Here is a 15,478-nt window from a genome sequence, read left to right on the forward strand (position 1 = left end):
ATGCATGTACACAAAACAACTTTTCCTTCATCTACAAGCAAATACACCACATAGGTTGTATAGGATAGAGAAGTACAGATAAATCCCAGCAAAGAAAAGGGGGCATGGAGGGAGAAAAGGTATAGAAAGGGGGCTGGTGGGTGGGTAATCCGGACTGCAACAGTGAATACACTCGAACATCTACATTTATGGAAGGTACACAACTGTACTACGTTCATCGTGTTTCACTGTTGCAGTCATTACAATTGGGTTGAATCCCAAAGCTAAGGTTGGGAGGCTGGTGCTAAATAGGATTAGGAGAGGCTATAAGGCCCTGCAGAACTGCAGTGGCAAAGCCTGCCCTGGATTTAGAGTAGAGAGGTAAGTGATCGTGTTTTGTAAAGGTATGCACTGATCTCCAGGTTGCAGCCTCTAAGATGTCTTTGGTTGGTACTCCTCTGAGAAAGGCTGCTAAAGTGACTGCTGCTCTGGTTGATTGTGGCCTAATGTCCTTAGGCACTGATTTGCCATGCTGCGAATAGCAGTAATGAATGCAATGGCCTATCCACTTTCAAATAGTCTGTTTAGAGATAGGCTTTCCTTGTGATGCTGCAGCATATGCCACTAGAAGTTGATCAGTCTTTCTGAAAACTTTAGTTCTGTCCAAGTAGAAGCGTAGCTGTCTGTGAATGTCCAAGGAATGCAGAATTCTCTCCCCCTTATTCTGTGGGTTTGGATAGAAAGTAGGCAAATGAATTGTTTGGTTAAGGGCCACACTGGACACTACCTTAGGCATAAATGTAGGGTTTGTCCTAAGTGAAACCCTGTCTGGATGGAAAATGATAAACTGTTCCACAGCCATGAGTGCCTGTAACTCTGAGACTCTTCTAGCAGAGGTTATTGCTAGGAGCAGAGCTGTTTTCCAGGATAAGAATTTTATGTCAGCTGCAGAGGCTGGCTCAAATGGAGGTAGTGTGAGTTTTTCCAAAACATAGTTGCGGTCCCATGCAGGTACTGGTGCTCTCCTTGGAGGTCTTATGTTTTTGGTCCCTCTGAGGTACTGCCTTAGTAAGGGGTGTGAAAAAATAGGTGGTTCTGTATTGTAATGAGCTGAAATGGCAGAAGCATGAATTTTAATTGATGAAAATGAAAGGCCTTTATCCAGCATCTCAGTTAAGTATTGTAAAATCTGAGGAATATTTGGAACCATCGTGTCAATATCTTATGCTTGGTTCCAAGCACAGAATCTTTTCCATTTGTCTGCATAAGATTTTCTGGTGCTAGGCTTCCTGGCCTCCAAAATAACATCCATCACTGCTTTACAGAGAGGTGTGTCTTGAGAGGCTATATTATCTGCCATGCCACCAGGTTTAAGGTTTTGAGTTGGCTGTGCAGTATCTGACTGTTTTGTTGGGTCAATAAGTGAGGCATTTGAGGTAATGTCCAGGCTGGGCAGTGAGACAAGCTCTTTAGGATTGGGTACCAGTGCTGGTGGGGCCAGTCTGGGGCAATCAGTATCATTTTTGTTTTTTCTTGTCTGACCTTGAGGAGTACTTTGGGGAGGAGAGGCAGAGGAGGAAAGGCATATACAGTTAGATTTTTCCAGCAGAAAGTGCATCCACTTTCCATGCTTGTTTGTCATAAGTCCTTGTGCAGAATCTTTGTAGTTGGTAGTTGTGAGATGAGGCAAATGGGTCTATGTCTGGACATCCCCAGGTCCTTGTTATCATGCTGAAGACTTGTGGATCCAATTTCCACTCGTGGGGATCCATGAAATTTCTGATTAGTTTGTCTGCCAGAGTATTTTTCCTTCCTGGCAGGAATTGTGTGTGCAGATGTACTTGGTAAGTCAATGCTGTGTGCCACAAGTTCATGGCTAGCCTGCAGAGGGGGTAGGAATGTGTGCCTCCCTGCTTGTTTATGTACCATATTACTGTAGTATTGTCCGTCCTTATTAGCAGTTGTCCTGGGTGAAGTTGATCCTTGAAGGCTGTTAGGGCATTCTGAACAGCTAGCATCTCTTTTTGATTGATATGTAGATGCATTTGACTTGCGGACCATGTGCCCTGAATACATTTTCCTGCCATATGGGCCCCCCAGGCATAATCTGATGCATCTGTTGTCAAAGTCTGCCTGGCTGTGGGTAAGGTGAATGGCTGTCCTGTGTTGCGGTGACAGGCTATTGCCCACCATCGAAACTCCTGTTGCAGGCAGGGAATGAGGGTAATTACTGTTTCCAGGCAGTGGCAATGTTGAGTCCAAACACTTTTTAGATATCATTGAAGTTTCCTCATATGCAGTCTTGCATATGGAATTAGCAGAATGCGGGATGCAGGATGCCATGAAACCCAAGGCCTGCAGAATTTTTCTTGCGGATAACTGGGTCTTTGTTGCCAACATTTTGAAATAAGTAGTCAGTTGTCTGTGTTCATCTGGCATGAGATAAGCCATCTGGGCAGTTGTATTTAAGCTTGCACCCAGGAATATTCTCTCTTGAGAGGGTATGAGTTTTGATTTCTTTTCATTTACTGTGTACCCTAGACTTGTCAGTAATATTTTTACAAATGCCAGATGCTGTAGTAGAACGTCCTTGTTCTCCACTTGAATAAGGCAGTCGTCCAAGTAAGGATATATCTGTATTCCTCTTTGTCTGCAAAATGCAATTACTGGTGCCAGGCACTTTGTGAAGACCCTGGGCGCAGTAGATAAGCCAAAGGGCAGTGCAGAGAATTGTTAGTGCATTGAGCCAGCTTTGAATCTGAGGTATCTTCTGCATGTTTGTCTGAATGGGACATGCAGGTATGCCTCTTTTAGATCTAAAGTCACAAGCCAAGCCTTCTTGCCCAACATGGGCAGAAGCTGCTGTAAAGTCAACATCTTGAATTTTGGAATATCCAGATATGTGTTTAGAATAGATAGGTCCAGTATAGGTCTCCAGGCTTTGTCTTTTCTGGGTACCAAGAACAGTCTTGAATAGAATCCTTGACCCTGCTCTTGTCTTGGTACTTGTTGAATGACCCTCATGTCCATGAGGGATGAAACTTGTTTTTGTGCCTCTGCCCACTGATTGTGTGGCAGATCTGGCATACTGTTTGCCTTGGCAGGGTGTGAAAGTGGAACCTGTAGCCTTGTGTAACTATATTTAGAACCCATTTGTCCTGGGTGATCATGTGCCAATTTTGTGAAAAAAGTGCTAATTTTCCTCCCAAAGGGGCTGCCAAAAGAGAAGTGCTTGGTGCTGGAAGTGGGAAGTCATTGAGACTTGTTTTCTGTATGGCTGTGATTTTTCCTCTCCGCTTTTGGAGGTAGAAGCACCCCATTGTTTAGGCTTGTATGAGCCTTGGGGCTGTGATTTGCCTCTGGGGCATCTGTATCTGCCCCTTTGTGGTCTATCTGACACTGGAAAGTACCAATTTTTTGTAGGCCCATTCCTGCTAAATCTGGAAAGCTGTACCTGCAAGAAATCCTTGACTGTTTCCATAGATTTAGCTTTGTCCTCCATTTTCTTCAAAACCTCTTCTGCTTTAGCACCAAAGTATCATGCTGTAAAGGAGCATCTAATAGTTTTGCTTTAACATGACCTGGCAAATTCTGTTTTTAACCAAGCATGCCTCCTAATGACAGAACCTGTAACAGCGGCCCTGCAGGAGGCCTCAAGAGAATCAAAACCACATTGCAAAGTATGCTTTCCAACTTGTTCAGCTGCATGCAATAAATCCTGCATTTCTTTATTGTCTGCACATTCTGCATTTGCTGGCATTTTTTATTTAAGCAAGGATATAAGATATTGCTGATACTTAAGCACATGAAATTGGCAATTTAAGGCTCTTACAGCCAAGGTAGCAGAGGTATAAATCTTTTTGCCTCATCTGTCTAGGGCTCTAGAATCCTTATCAGAGGGGATATGTTTTTTTGCAGTAGAAGCCTTGACCTCTTTGGGACCCTGAGAGATGGTTTCAGGGTCTGCTGCAGGGTTCTTATAAAGAAATGTATGTGAATCAGGAACCCTGTAGTATCTGTCTGGCTTAACCGGAGCTGGTGGTAAAGAGTCTGGAGAAAAACTGGACTCTGTAAATACATCATCTACAATGTCTAAAACAGGCGGAATAGCCAGGGGCCTGTGCTGGGACAATAAAAGGAAATCTCTGAGCCTTTTCTAAGATTCTGAGTAGTCTTGGATCTCCCAGTGAAAATGCTCCCTCATAGTATGCAGTGTTTCCCCAAAAGAATAATCCTCAGGAGGAGAGGCTGAAGGAATAGATTTGTCAGCATCAGAATCCTCATAGGGAGGAACAGAGTAATCTTGTTCAGGGGAGGAATCAGAGGAAATGGAAACCTGGTCTGAAGATTCATATTCTAACTCTTGTCTAGGCTTTTTTCAGGAGGGGGATGGGAACCCCTGATCAAAGTCTTCGGCCATTTTAAGCATCTGTTTTTTAGGCATGGAGGCCTGTCCAGGTGAATGCTGCACTTGTTTCTTTGTCTTTAGAGCTGCTTTAGTCTTTGCCTTTATAGCTGAAGTAGGTTTTACATATAACTGTGTAGGCCTGAAAACACCCTCAGAAGCCGATGCCTGCTCAGTGGCTCCAGACCCATCTGAGGGAATGATTTCAGAGTGTCCAATACCTTGAGTTTCCAGAGGCCCAGTCGGCTCCACGTGGGAGTCGGAAGCAGCCTGTGGCTCTGAGGTAGCGGGCGTCAGGGGCTGCAAAAGCGCCTCATTGAGAACCGGCGACAGGCCTAGAAGAAGCCTCGTCATCGGTTTTGGATCTTGGATGCCTGTCCTTTTCTTTTTCTTTTTTGTAAACTCCGGTAGTCAGCTGATCCAACGGCATTATATAATTAAATTTTCTGCGAAAGTAATGAAATGCAAAATCGTACCGACGCTTAATAGTGCATTGGTTAAATCTGGCACAAAACCGACAACTAGCAATGTTATGGTCAGGGCCTAGGCAAGGAATATAGTAAGAATGAAAATCCTTATGAGGTATTTGCTTCCCACAAGAAATACAGTTATTAACTTTTTCTGACATCAGTCTGGAGCAAGAAAAAAGTTTCCCCAACGGGGTACTTAGCTTTAATGAAGACCTCGGATCTGAAATTCGAATTTGAAAACTTCAGGAGTCGGCCGACCGGCAGTTGCGAACTGCTTTTGCTTCAGGCACCGTGCGGCAAGAAAGACTGAAGAAAATGGCATTGGCTGCATCTTATATACCCCTGGCGCATTGACGTCAGGGAAGAGGCGACAGCAACCGACGCCGGACCTAGACTTTGGAATTCAGGCCGACTGAGGGTAGCCTGCCAGCAGGATAACCCAATTGTAATGACTGCAACAGTGAAACACGAAGAACATCAATAGGAGAAGCAACTGTCAAGTGCTAAAGACAAAATAAGGGAGTATCTGGATAATATGCATACGTTTAGAAATGTTGCTGTTAAGCAATTATTTTTGATAATACCAGAGCATAAAACTTTTAGCACAACTTAGTTAATGGAAAGTGGAAAGGGTTGTTGCCAAACATGAAAAATAACCAAATATTTTATAGCGATATTATTATTTTGAACAATTTAGGAAAATTTGTATAAAGCAGAGGAATGTGGAAACCAAGAGGCAGCAAAAATGCATATATTTATGGAAGACTTAATTATCACAAGGTTTGAGGCAGATGAGGCTCAACAATCCATTAAGATAGGAAGATATTTATTATTTGTTTACTTCACATTTGTTAACCAGGTTTGCATAGATGGCTTACAAAACAAATATTTTCAGTGGAGACCCGAGGAGCAAAGCTCCAGTAACTGCTACAGCAATAAAAAGTAAAAAGAAACATTATACGCAAGATAAAATAGAGTGCAAACTGAAATGCCGGTACACAGAACAAATTATAACTGTCACCTAAGAAAGTGTGAGTACTAAAAATATAAACATACAAACAGTTTAGTCACAGTGATGGAAAAGTTATACAATAAAAATGGTGATGTATAATCAATCAACAGGGAAAGCACCAGGATCAGATGGTATTCCTGTGGAAACTCGGAAGTTGGGAAAAGTGATACAGATCTGGATGTCATTATTTAACAAATGTTAAAAGGGGGAAGGAGGTACCAGCATCTTGGAATAAAGCTGTGGTGGCTGTATTACCTAAAAGACCCTTCAGACCTAGATTCATATAGATGAATATCAGTTTTAAACCATGGATTATAATACATTTATGTCTATATTAGATAACAGAATAGCAAGGTTCTGCCAAAATTGAAAAAATGGATCAATGTGGTTTTGTGGATGGGAGGCAAACATTTGACAACTCAAACAGAATAATAATGATCCAGAGGGAAGAGGGCTGTAAGAAAATACCACTACTGTTGGTGGGTATTAATGCAGAAAAACATTCAATTGAGTCAGCAGGGATTATGAGTGGGGAAATAGTAGCATTTATATTTTATAATAGAATAATATGGTTACTTAAGTGGATATATGAAGGGTCAGTTGCAAGAAGTAAGGTGGGAGGGCTCCTCTCTGACAAACTATGTGTGAGCAGAAGAATGAGGCAGGGATGTCCACTTTCTCCTTAGTTACTTGCTTTATATTTAGAACTATTTGTAAAGAAAATAAGGGACTCACACATTTAAGTATATAACTGGTAGAGTTATCAAGAAAATTTTGTTTTATTTGCAAATTTTATTATTTTGCATTTGATAAATCCAGGGAAGGACATTTTGGTGTTGTGGAACATTCTGAAACAGTTTCAATTATTTTAAGTAAATAAAATAAAGATAAAACAAAGACCACTGCAAGTAAACTATATACCTACTCATGAACTGGTTCAGTGATAGCCATACTTATGGAGACATAAGATTAGATATTTGTGTATATGGATAATACAAGAATTGAAAAGTTGGAGGCTGTTGATTATGGAATGGACAACAAAGTACCAAACAAGTTTCTAGAGCTTTTAGTTTTACATACATGTCAAACATATTTTTTATCAACAAGACAAGTTATAGACAGTAACTAATAAGAATTGAAAGAATTTGTTTGGGAGTGGGGGAGAACAAGAGTTACTAGAATAAACTGATTTTCTCCATATAAAATGTGATTTGATATTATTTGATTTAAAGGTGTGTGTGTGTGTGTATATATATATAATTTTTTTTCTTCATGCACACACAAAACACAAGTAGTAGGTCATACAGGGAGAACCGGAGAAATAGAGAAACAGGAGGTGTTTGGTTGCAGGTCCTTAGATAGAGCAACTATACAGAATATTATATTAATTAAGTAGCAGAAAGTGCTCGAAGAACTAATCTAACATGGGAATGGAAAAAGAACATTTTGCCAATAGGAATAATTGCAAGTAGGGGGATAGAAAATAGGCAAGAGGTAGATGGAATTTACTGTAGAAAATTAGCAAAGGAACCAAGGTATTGGAAGAAAATAACTAAAGAACGAAAGGTAGAGTGGGATGAGGCCAAGAAAGGTTTGGACTGCAAGTTAGAGACTGCATTCCTTACAAAGGACTGATAACAGGGTATAAGCAGACTGAAAGGGAAAGTACAGTGTTACTTGAAAGACCAGCTCTGGTAGAGTTTTTAATTGAATTTAAAATAGAAGTTGCTGTTAAAAATGGATGGACAAGTAGGGTATATAAAATATTGCAAGAGAACTACAACTATAAATCAGAGGAGGTGAGAAATGATTGGGAAGATAGAATGGAAAGGATATAAACACAAGAACAGTGGAAAGACACTTGTATGTCTCCCACGTATGCAGCAAAGTCAGAAGGCTTAAGATTTTTGTTTATTAGGATTTTTGTTTGTAAATGTTTGCATAGATGATTCCCCCCAGGCACCTACTTCTGTTTTCCCCCTTTGCCATGAAAAATCTGTGGATAGTTGTTGCCGTCCATAAGGTGACACCTGGAATTGGCAGCAGAGTTTAAGATAGCAAATGTTGGAGGTATGATGGGACACAGAGGGCTAATTGGGAACATGCTTTTTGTGAATGTAACAAGTTGCCAGATATTAAAAATTCAGTATAGAGTACTTTGTCAGTGACTGTAACTAAGGAAATTATTCCCTTGAGATTTGATACAGTATCTGAATTGCCCAGGTATGTAAAGGCCTTACTAAGTTTAATATTACTGACTACAAAAAAAATGGGAATCCAAATCTCAACCAACTGTAACTGAAGTATGGAATATTGTAAAGGAGATAAAAGAATGAAGCTGGAATGTTTAGAAAAAGGAAAGAAAAAGTACATAGAAATACATGGAAATTGTGGGAACAATACATGCAGAACAATGTTCAAGAGTAGGAGGAGTGAGGTTTTAAGGGAAGGTGGGAATTGAGACTTCTCCCGTGGCAGAGGGAAAAACTACAGCCCAGCCAACCAGGATTCAATTTGATCTCAGGCAACTGACATGTGACCGACTGAGATTGGCGTGCCTGTACTGGGGTGAGGGCACTTACTGGTGACTCTCTGTAGAGGGGAGGTGTCCCTGGACACAACCAGTGAGCGTGAGGGGGGGGGAGGAAAAAGTGTACAGAGCATAGAAAATAAAATAAAAATAAACACCAGATGAAAGAACAGATGGCTGAGCCCCTAGGGTGCCTTTAAGATCCACCACTAGCCCCAGCCAACACAAGAACAAGTAGGGGGGGTGGACATGGAGCACTAGGGGCTGGCCCAGTATTAATGAGGTTGGAGGGGACAAAAAATAAAGAAGGTAGGAAGAATAATTGTTTTAAACATGTATGTACAATGCTTGGAAATAAAAAAAAAATGTTTGCTATGGTATGTTTTCTTTTCTATTATTGTATGTGTAGCCTGTGTCTGTAAAATAAGAATTTTATTAAAGTGTTTTAAAAAGTTTGCTATTCTAGAGATATAAATATAATTTTTACTTCTGATCAGCAGACATATTTTGGACATTTTGCTACATTCCACACCTTAAAGCAAAAATCATATATCCATCCCTACTGGAAATAAAATACAATACAGTATGAATTATCAAATTCCTATAAAGCACTGCATACATGTCCATGTATATTAAGTCCCACTATAGAGTTCAATTATACTTCAGACATGAAAATACAAATGTACTAAAGTGTACTGGTCAGGTTCTAAAACAAATGCAAGTAACAAAACTTTTAAGTTTGATATAACCTCCTTAGAATCTACAATACCAGATTATACATTTTTCTGTGCAAAAATGTATTGTTTTTGAACTTTACTTTGATAGTAAGGATGTTCTCTGAATATTTTTCTCAGAGCTGAAACTTCCTGCATTATGAAAAAATGCAAGCACAGTGCCACACAACCTAAGGTATAGACTGTTGCATTTCCATGCTAAATGCATCAGAAGTAATTTTGAACTTCCTATAAAGAAAGGTTGTCAACTCATTCTTGCAGATGGAATGCCTGGCACTGAAAACTAAGCATGTGATGATGCAGTAGTGCAACTACAATGTAACCAAGTTATAGCTCTTTTAAAGAGGTAGATTGGTTTTGATTACCCATAATGTACCCATAGTGTTTTGCAGTTTATGTAAACAAATGTTTAATAAATACCTTGACATAATTTTAACGGAGCGGTTTTAGAGAAAAACTGAGTAAATAGTGAAAAAAAAACGAATAATCATCTCAAGCCAATGTTTACACTACCAGGTGGCTAGACCTGCCGCAGTAGTTCGTCCGTACAACTCACTCACTCACACATGCACTTGTACTTACAGCCAATTTAGAGTGTCCAATCCACCTACTGCAAGGCATTAGGAGTACAAAGGGAAATTAAATTATTTGTAAAAGAAAGATGCTTCCAAACTTGACCAATAAACGTTAATGTTGCCATTCGACCCTTACTGATTTAAATTCAGTTCAGTGCTGAAGTTGAAGCACCATAATGCCTCCCCCCATCAAGTCAATGTAGCTTTATGATTTTTTTTACTTCAAATGTAAACAACCTTCTCAATAACAATACATTCTGAACATCTGGAGCATTCCCCATGAAAAAATTCATATACCTACCTCAAACAGGAATGAAATATAACGCAACATGAAAGATTATAAAAGTCAGCAGTACTATCCATGTATAAAAACGCACAAATCAATCCTCTTCTAAACATCTTAATAAAACTTTCAGGAAATTGTACTTTTTGTCTTTCTATTGCTAACTGCTGCCATTTATGCACTGTGATGCATTTTTCTCCACTAACCACACTGCGAAAGGGATGTACCCAAAATTCCACCTTTTAGTGAGTACGCTCTCTTTTTCTAACGAGAAAAAGCTTGTAGATACTAGGTTATGAACAACCCCAAAAAATGGAGACTGGAGTGGGTGCACAAGGCCATCAAACTGTGACTAGCTAGATTTTTTTGCAATAAGCCCAACCCTTGATGTGCCAGGTGACATATTTATGGTAAGGAACACAATGGAAATTGTAAGGGGAGTTTGTACCTTACCACCATGTTTTGCCAGTAACACCTTTAAGACTGGCCTCCCAATCTTTGTAAAAAAACTATGATAGTGGGGATACCCCCAGAATGTTAACACCCCTTTGTTTGAGGCAGGCAGACATTGATTTATTTTTCCAGACACACACACACACACACACACACACACACACACACACACACACACACACACACACACACACACACTTTCCTGAAGATAAATGGACATCAACAGTAACTGCAAGGTTCATATAAAATAACTACTGAAAAATCTACCATGCAGTGCTGCACCTGATACTGCATGTTCTAAATGCACGAGTTGCTAAACTAAGGCATTCTTACACAGCACCAATATGCCAAATATCACATTTTTAAAAAGGAAAAAAGACTTTTTCTATCATCGCTACTGACAGTATATTTAAGTCCACATACAAATTTGTGTGTAAAGATGACAAAAAATACCTCTTTTTTACAATTCAGAACATGAAATAGCATGTGAGCACAAAGTGAATTACTGCATGCCTTACTTTAGGCCTCGTGTCCACCACATATAGGAAATCACTTCCTGGGTTTGCCTTCCTAATGGCCTGCAGCAGCTGTTCATCTTCAAGGCAACGAGCACTGAAGCCTGATAAAGGCTGGCTACTTCTGCATATTGAGGCCTACAAAATAATGTTTGGTACAATATTAATAATATATTCATGTGTTTTAATTTTTTTTTTAATTTTAGCATTGTCAAACTGTGGTGCAGTATCATCTTCCTGAGAAAGACACGCATGAACGTCTGACTGAGAGGAAGGTATTTAACCTTGGGAAAGTTGCATAAGGCTGTATTACAACAGCTTTGTGAGATTTCATCTTAGGAGATATATATATATATATATATATATATATATATACACACACACACACACACACACACACACACACACACACACACACACACACACACACACACACACAGTTTCCACTCTGTGTTCTAACCACCAGATTAGAATACTTTCAACTCGGCAATGTACAACTGCATTCATTCATTTTCTGAGAAGCATTTTTTCTTGTTCTGAGGTTATGGAGGAACTTGAGGAAATGCAGACTATGCAGATAAACAAAGGCTGTAAGGTAAGAAATAATCCTGGATGGGACACACATACATGTTGGAACCCATGCACATGTACACAACACACACACATCGCACACACACACACTATGATCAACATGAAGGATCACGGATTCACCTACTTACCCGTTTTCCTGTATGTGGGAGGAAACCGGGGTACCAGACAAAAAAAAAAAACTGGTTAAGTGAAGACATACAGTTTTGAGTCAGAGGTGTTGCAGAGTATAACAAAGACAGATAAAGCAAATTTCTGAATCACCAAGAAAGTTCCTCATAACACAAAGTGATTACACACTCACTCATATTTATCTCTGAAAACACTTCTAAAGGGGTCCTACACTGGGTAGAATCCCAAACAGTATATCTCAGTTTTGCAATAGCAGCCATAGGTCATCCCTAGAACCAGCTCAATGGCTGACACCAAGGCAACATCCAAAATGTCTCAACACTAGAGCAAATTCACCGGGAATTTATCTGGACAACACGTTGTTGAACAAAGGGCCCTGAAAAACAGATTTGGATTTGCAGGGCAGGGTATAAACCTCTGAAGGAACATCCTTCGGGAAGTGCAACAACTGCTAGCTCAAAAAGGATGGTAAAAAAAGTAAGGTAGAAGCAGCAGGCTTGCCCCATGACAACAAGGGTCATCGTCACCAACAGCAGTTCAGAGAGGAAGGACGAGATCCATCAGACTGCCCTCATACCACCCAAGACCTTGGGCTCTAGGAAAAGGCACAGAACTCAATCTCATCCAAGGTCCCCATATGCTGTGGACTAAGGGAAGGGCCCCATTCAAGGATAACTACCTAGCATTCTAAAGCAGGGAAGGGATCAAATGAAGTACTACCCCACAAATGTGAGGAAGGGAAGATTAACTGCACAGCAGGGCCCTATGAATCAAGACACCAGACAGGTGACCAGACAACTTTGCAAGTAGTGTTAGTCTCCCACTTAACAGAACTCTACCTGGGGCATGTTGTGGATATAACCAATCCCTTTCCTAAAGGATTATGACCTCCACCCTTCCCCAGATAAGGAAAGAAGATGGTAGAGAACTTGTAGCACAAAGGAGGATGCCTAACTGGTCAGAGCTGAAGAATGACCTCAGTTTTCTTCTTAAAGCCAAGAATAGAAACTGCCTGAGGAATGTGAAGGGAATATGTCCCAGCTGAGAGCCATACGATTTCACCAAAGAACTCAACCCAAAGAACAAGCTGGGGAACTCTCGCTCAATGTCCTCCCTACAAGACCTGCTGAATCTAGCCACATCTCATGGAACAGAACACTGGCCAAAAGCAGATAGAACCAGCTGTCTATCAGGGAGGGGTTTTCAAGACCTGATGTACCAAGACTGAGTCACACAACCTCTTGCTGGGCCATAAGGTGACAGAAGGCATGAACCAGGTGGTCAAAATCCAAGAGGTAGGGACTACAGGAAGGGATGACACAACCCACCTAAGGGAAGAGATATATCAACCTGCCTGTCCTAATTAAGCAAGGCAATAAGAAGCAGGGACAACCACACTCCATTAGCTAAAAGAGGAGTAGCAGCTTGCACAGGGAATGCACTCCTTCTGGATAAGCATTACTATTCCCAATCTCTTGGGTGCACGAACCAACTCAATTCTCTGAAGTGTCAGGGAGCAAGAATTCTAACATTCCCAAACTGGTACTTAAGCCAGATCTAACTCTTAAAAGCCAAAGCAACAGTGAAAGTTAATGGAGAGCAACAATCCTCACCAAACTACCTAGTATATGAAAGCCCCACTCCCACTGAGGAGGCAAAAACGCCCACAATGGCAGGGACCCCTGTGGCTATGTTTGAAATGGGAACTCTAGTAAATTAAGTCCTCTACTCCAAATCTGCCTACTCTGAAGAGTACAGGGCCCCAGAGGGGTAGGATCAGAGGAGGCATAATCTTCCTCTTGTCTAGGCCTTTTGTCGGGTGGGGGTTGGGAACCCCTGATTAAAGAGATCAAATCTTCAGCCATTTTAAGCATCTGTTTCTTAGGCATGGGGCCTTGAACTGGAGACTGAAGTGCAGTCTTTTTTGGTTTAAGAGGAGTCTTAAGCTTAGGATACATTTTTATTGTGAGCGTCGTTGGTCTGAAGACACCTTCAGTAACCAAAGGTGTTTCTGCAGCACCAGATTCTCTTTCTGCAGTGTCGTCGGTAGGGCCTAAAGAAAATGGCTGCGTCGGCCTAGAGCTCTCTGCCATAGGGTCCAAAGCGGTCTGGGGTTCCAATTCTGCAGTAGCCAGGGGCTGCATAGGCGCCTCACTGAAAACCGGAGACCGGCCCAGCCGAGGCCTCGGAGTCCGGCTTGGACCTAGGCTGCTTATCCTTATCTTTGCGGTTTTTTGTGCACGCCGGTAGTCGGTTGCTCCGACGGCATAGTGTAATTAAATTTTCTACCGAAGTAGTGTCGTGTGAAATCAAAGCGCCATTTTATAGTACGCTTATTAAACCTAGCACAAAACCGACAACCAGCAACGTCGTGGTCTGGGCCTAGGCAAGGTATACAATAAGAATGAAAATCCTTATGAGGTATTTGCTTCCCACAAGAAATACAATTAACTTTTACTGACATCGGTCTGAGGCAAGAAAAGTTTCCCCAACAGGGTACTTAGCTTTATTGAAGACTTCGGATCTGAAATTCGACTTCGAAAATCTCAGGAGTTGGCCGACAGGCACTTGCGAACTGCTTCTTCTTCGGGCACCGTGCGGCAAGAAAGACTGAAGAAAATGGCGTTGGATGCATCATATATACCCCTGGAGCACTGACGTCAGGGAAAAAGTGACAGCAACCGATGCTGGACCAAGACTTTGTTATTCGGGCCGACTGCGGGACCACCTGACGACAGGATAACCCAAGTGTGATGACTGCAGCAGGGTAACACGATGAACATCAAGCAGGGGAACTCTCACTCAATGTCCTCCCTACAAGACCTTCTGAATCTAGCCACATCTCATGGAACAGAACACTGGCCAAAAGCAGATAGAACCAGCTGTCTATCAGGGAGGGGTTTTCAAGACCTGATGTACCAAGACTGAGTCACACAACCTCTTGCTGGGCCATAAGGTGACAGAAGGCATGAACCAGGTGGTCAAAATCCAAGAGGTAGGGACTACAGGAAGGGATGACACAACCCACCTAAGGGAAGAGATATATCAACCTGCCTGTCCTAATTAAGCAAGGCAATAAGAAGCAGAGACAACCACACTCCATTAGCTAAAAGAGGAGTAGCAGCTTGCACAGGGAATGCACTCCTTCTGGATAAGCATTACTATTCCCAATCTCTTGGGTGCACGAACCAACTCAATTCTCTGAAGTGTCAGGGAGCAAGAATTCTAACATTCCCAAACTGGTACTTAAGCCAGATCTAACTCTTAAAAGCCAAAGCAACAGTGAAAGTTAATGGAGAGCAACAATCCTCACCAAACTACCTAGTATATGAAAGTCCCACTCCCACTGAGGAGGCAAAACCGCCCACAATGGCAGGGACCCCTGTGGCTATGTTTGAAATGGGACCTCTAGTAAATTAACTTCCTCTACTCCAAATCTGCCTACTCTGAAGAGGACAGGGCCCCAGAGGGGTAGGGTTCACATGAAGTATATGTGGAAAGCCCAACAAGACCTCCTTACACACATACGGGGACAAAGCACAGGAGAAAAGAAAGGGGAAAGAAGAAAAGGTAGGGATGCTTCTGATTTAGTAGTCTAGGGGAAGGAGCCAGGATTGTAACTACTGCTCTTGCTACAAGGAGGGAACCTGAAGTGGGAGAGCAGAAATCTCAGTCTAAACATCAAACTCACCTCAAACTGCGACTCCCAGGTTCCAGAAGACAGGAGGCAGATATTTAACTTTCTCAGAAAGCATTCCCCAAGAGCAAGTCTAAGTTTAATATAGTGCCACCCAAGTCAATC

The 15,478-nt window shown here is 41.5% G+C and overlaps 1 protein-coding gene across 1 annotated transcript in view; it reads right to left on the reverse strand.

Moving 5' to 3' along the window:
* Positions 1-15,478, reverse strand: part of MTMR7 (myotubularin related protein 7) — a 901,754-nt gene that overhangs the window by 534,143 nt on the left and 352,133 nt on the right. The window contains exon 6 of the mRNA XM_044062411.1: positions 10,960-11,094. Within this exon, the coding sequence (XP_043918346.1) occupies positions 10,960-11,094 (135 nt within the window). The remainder of the gene's footprint in view (positions 1-10,959; positions 11,095-15,478) is intronic.

This window comes from Protopterus annectens, chromosome 2.part1, assembly GCF_019279795.1.
Source record: "Protopterus annectens isolate FY-2018-M chromosome 2.part1, PAN1.0, whole genome shotgun sequence".
NCBI classification, from domain to species: domain Eukaryota; kingdom Metazoa; phylum Chordata; order Ceratodontiformes; family Protopteridae; genus Protopterus; species Protopterus annectens.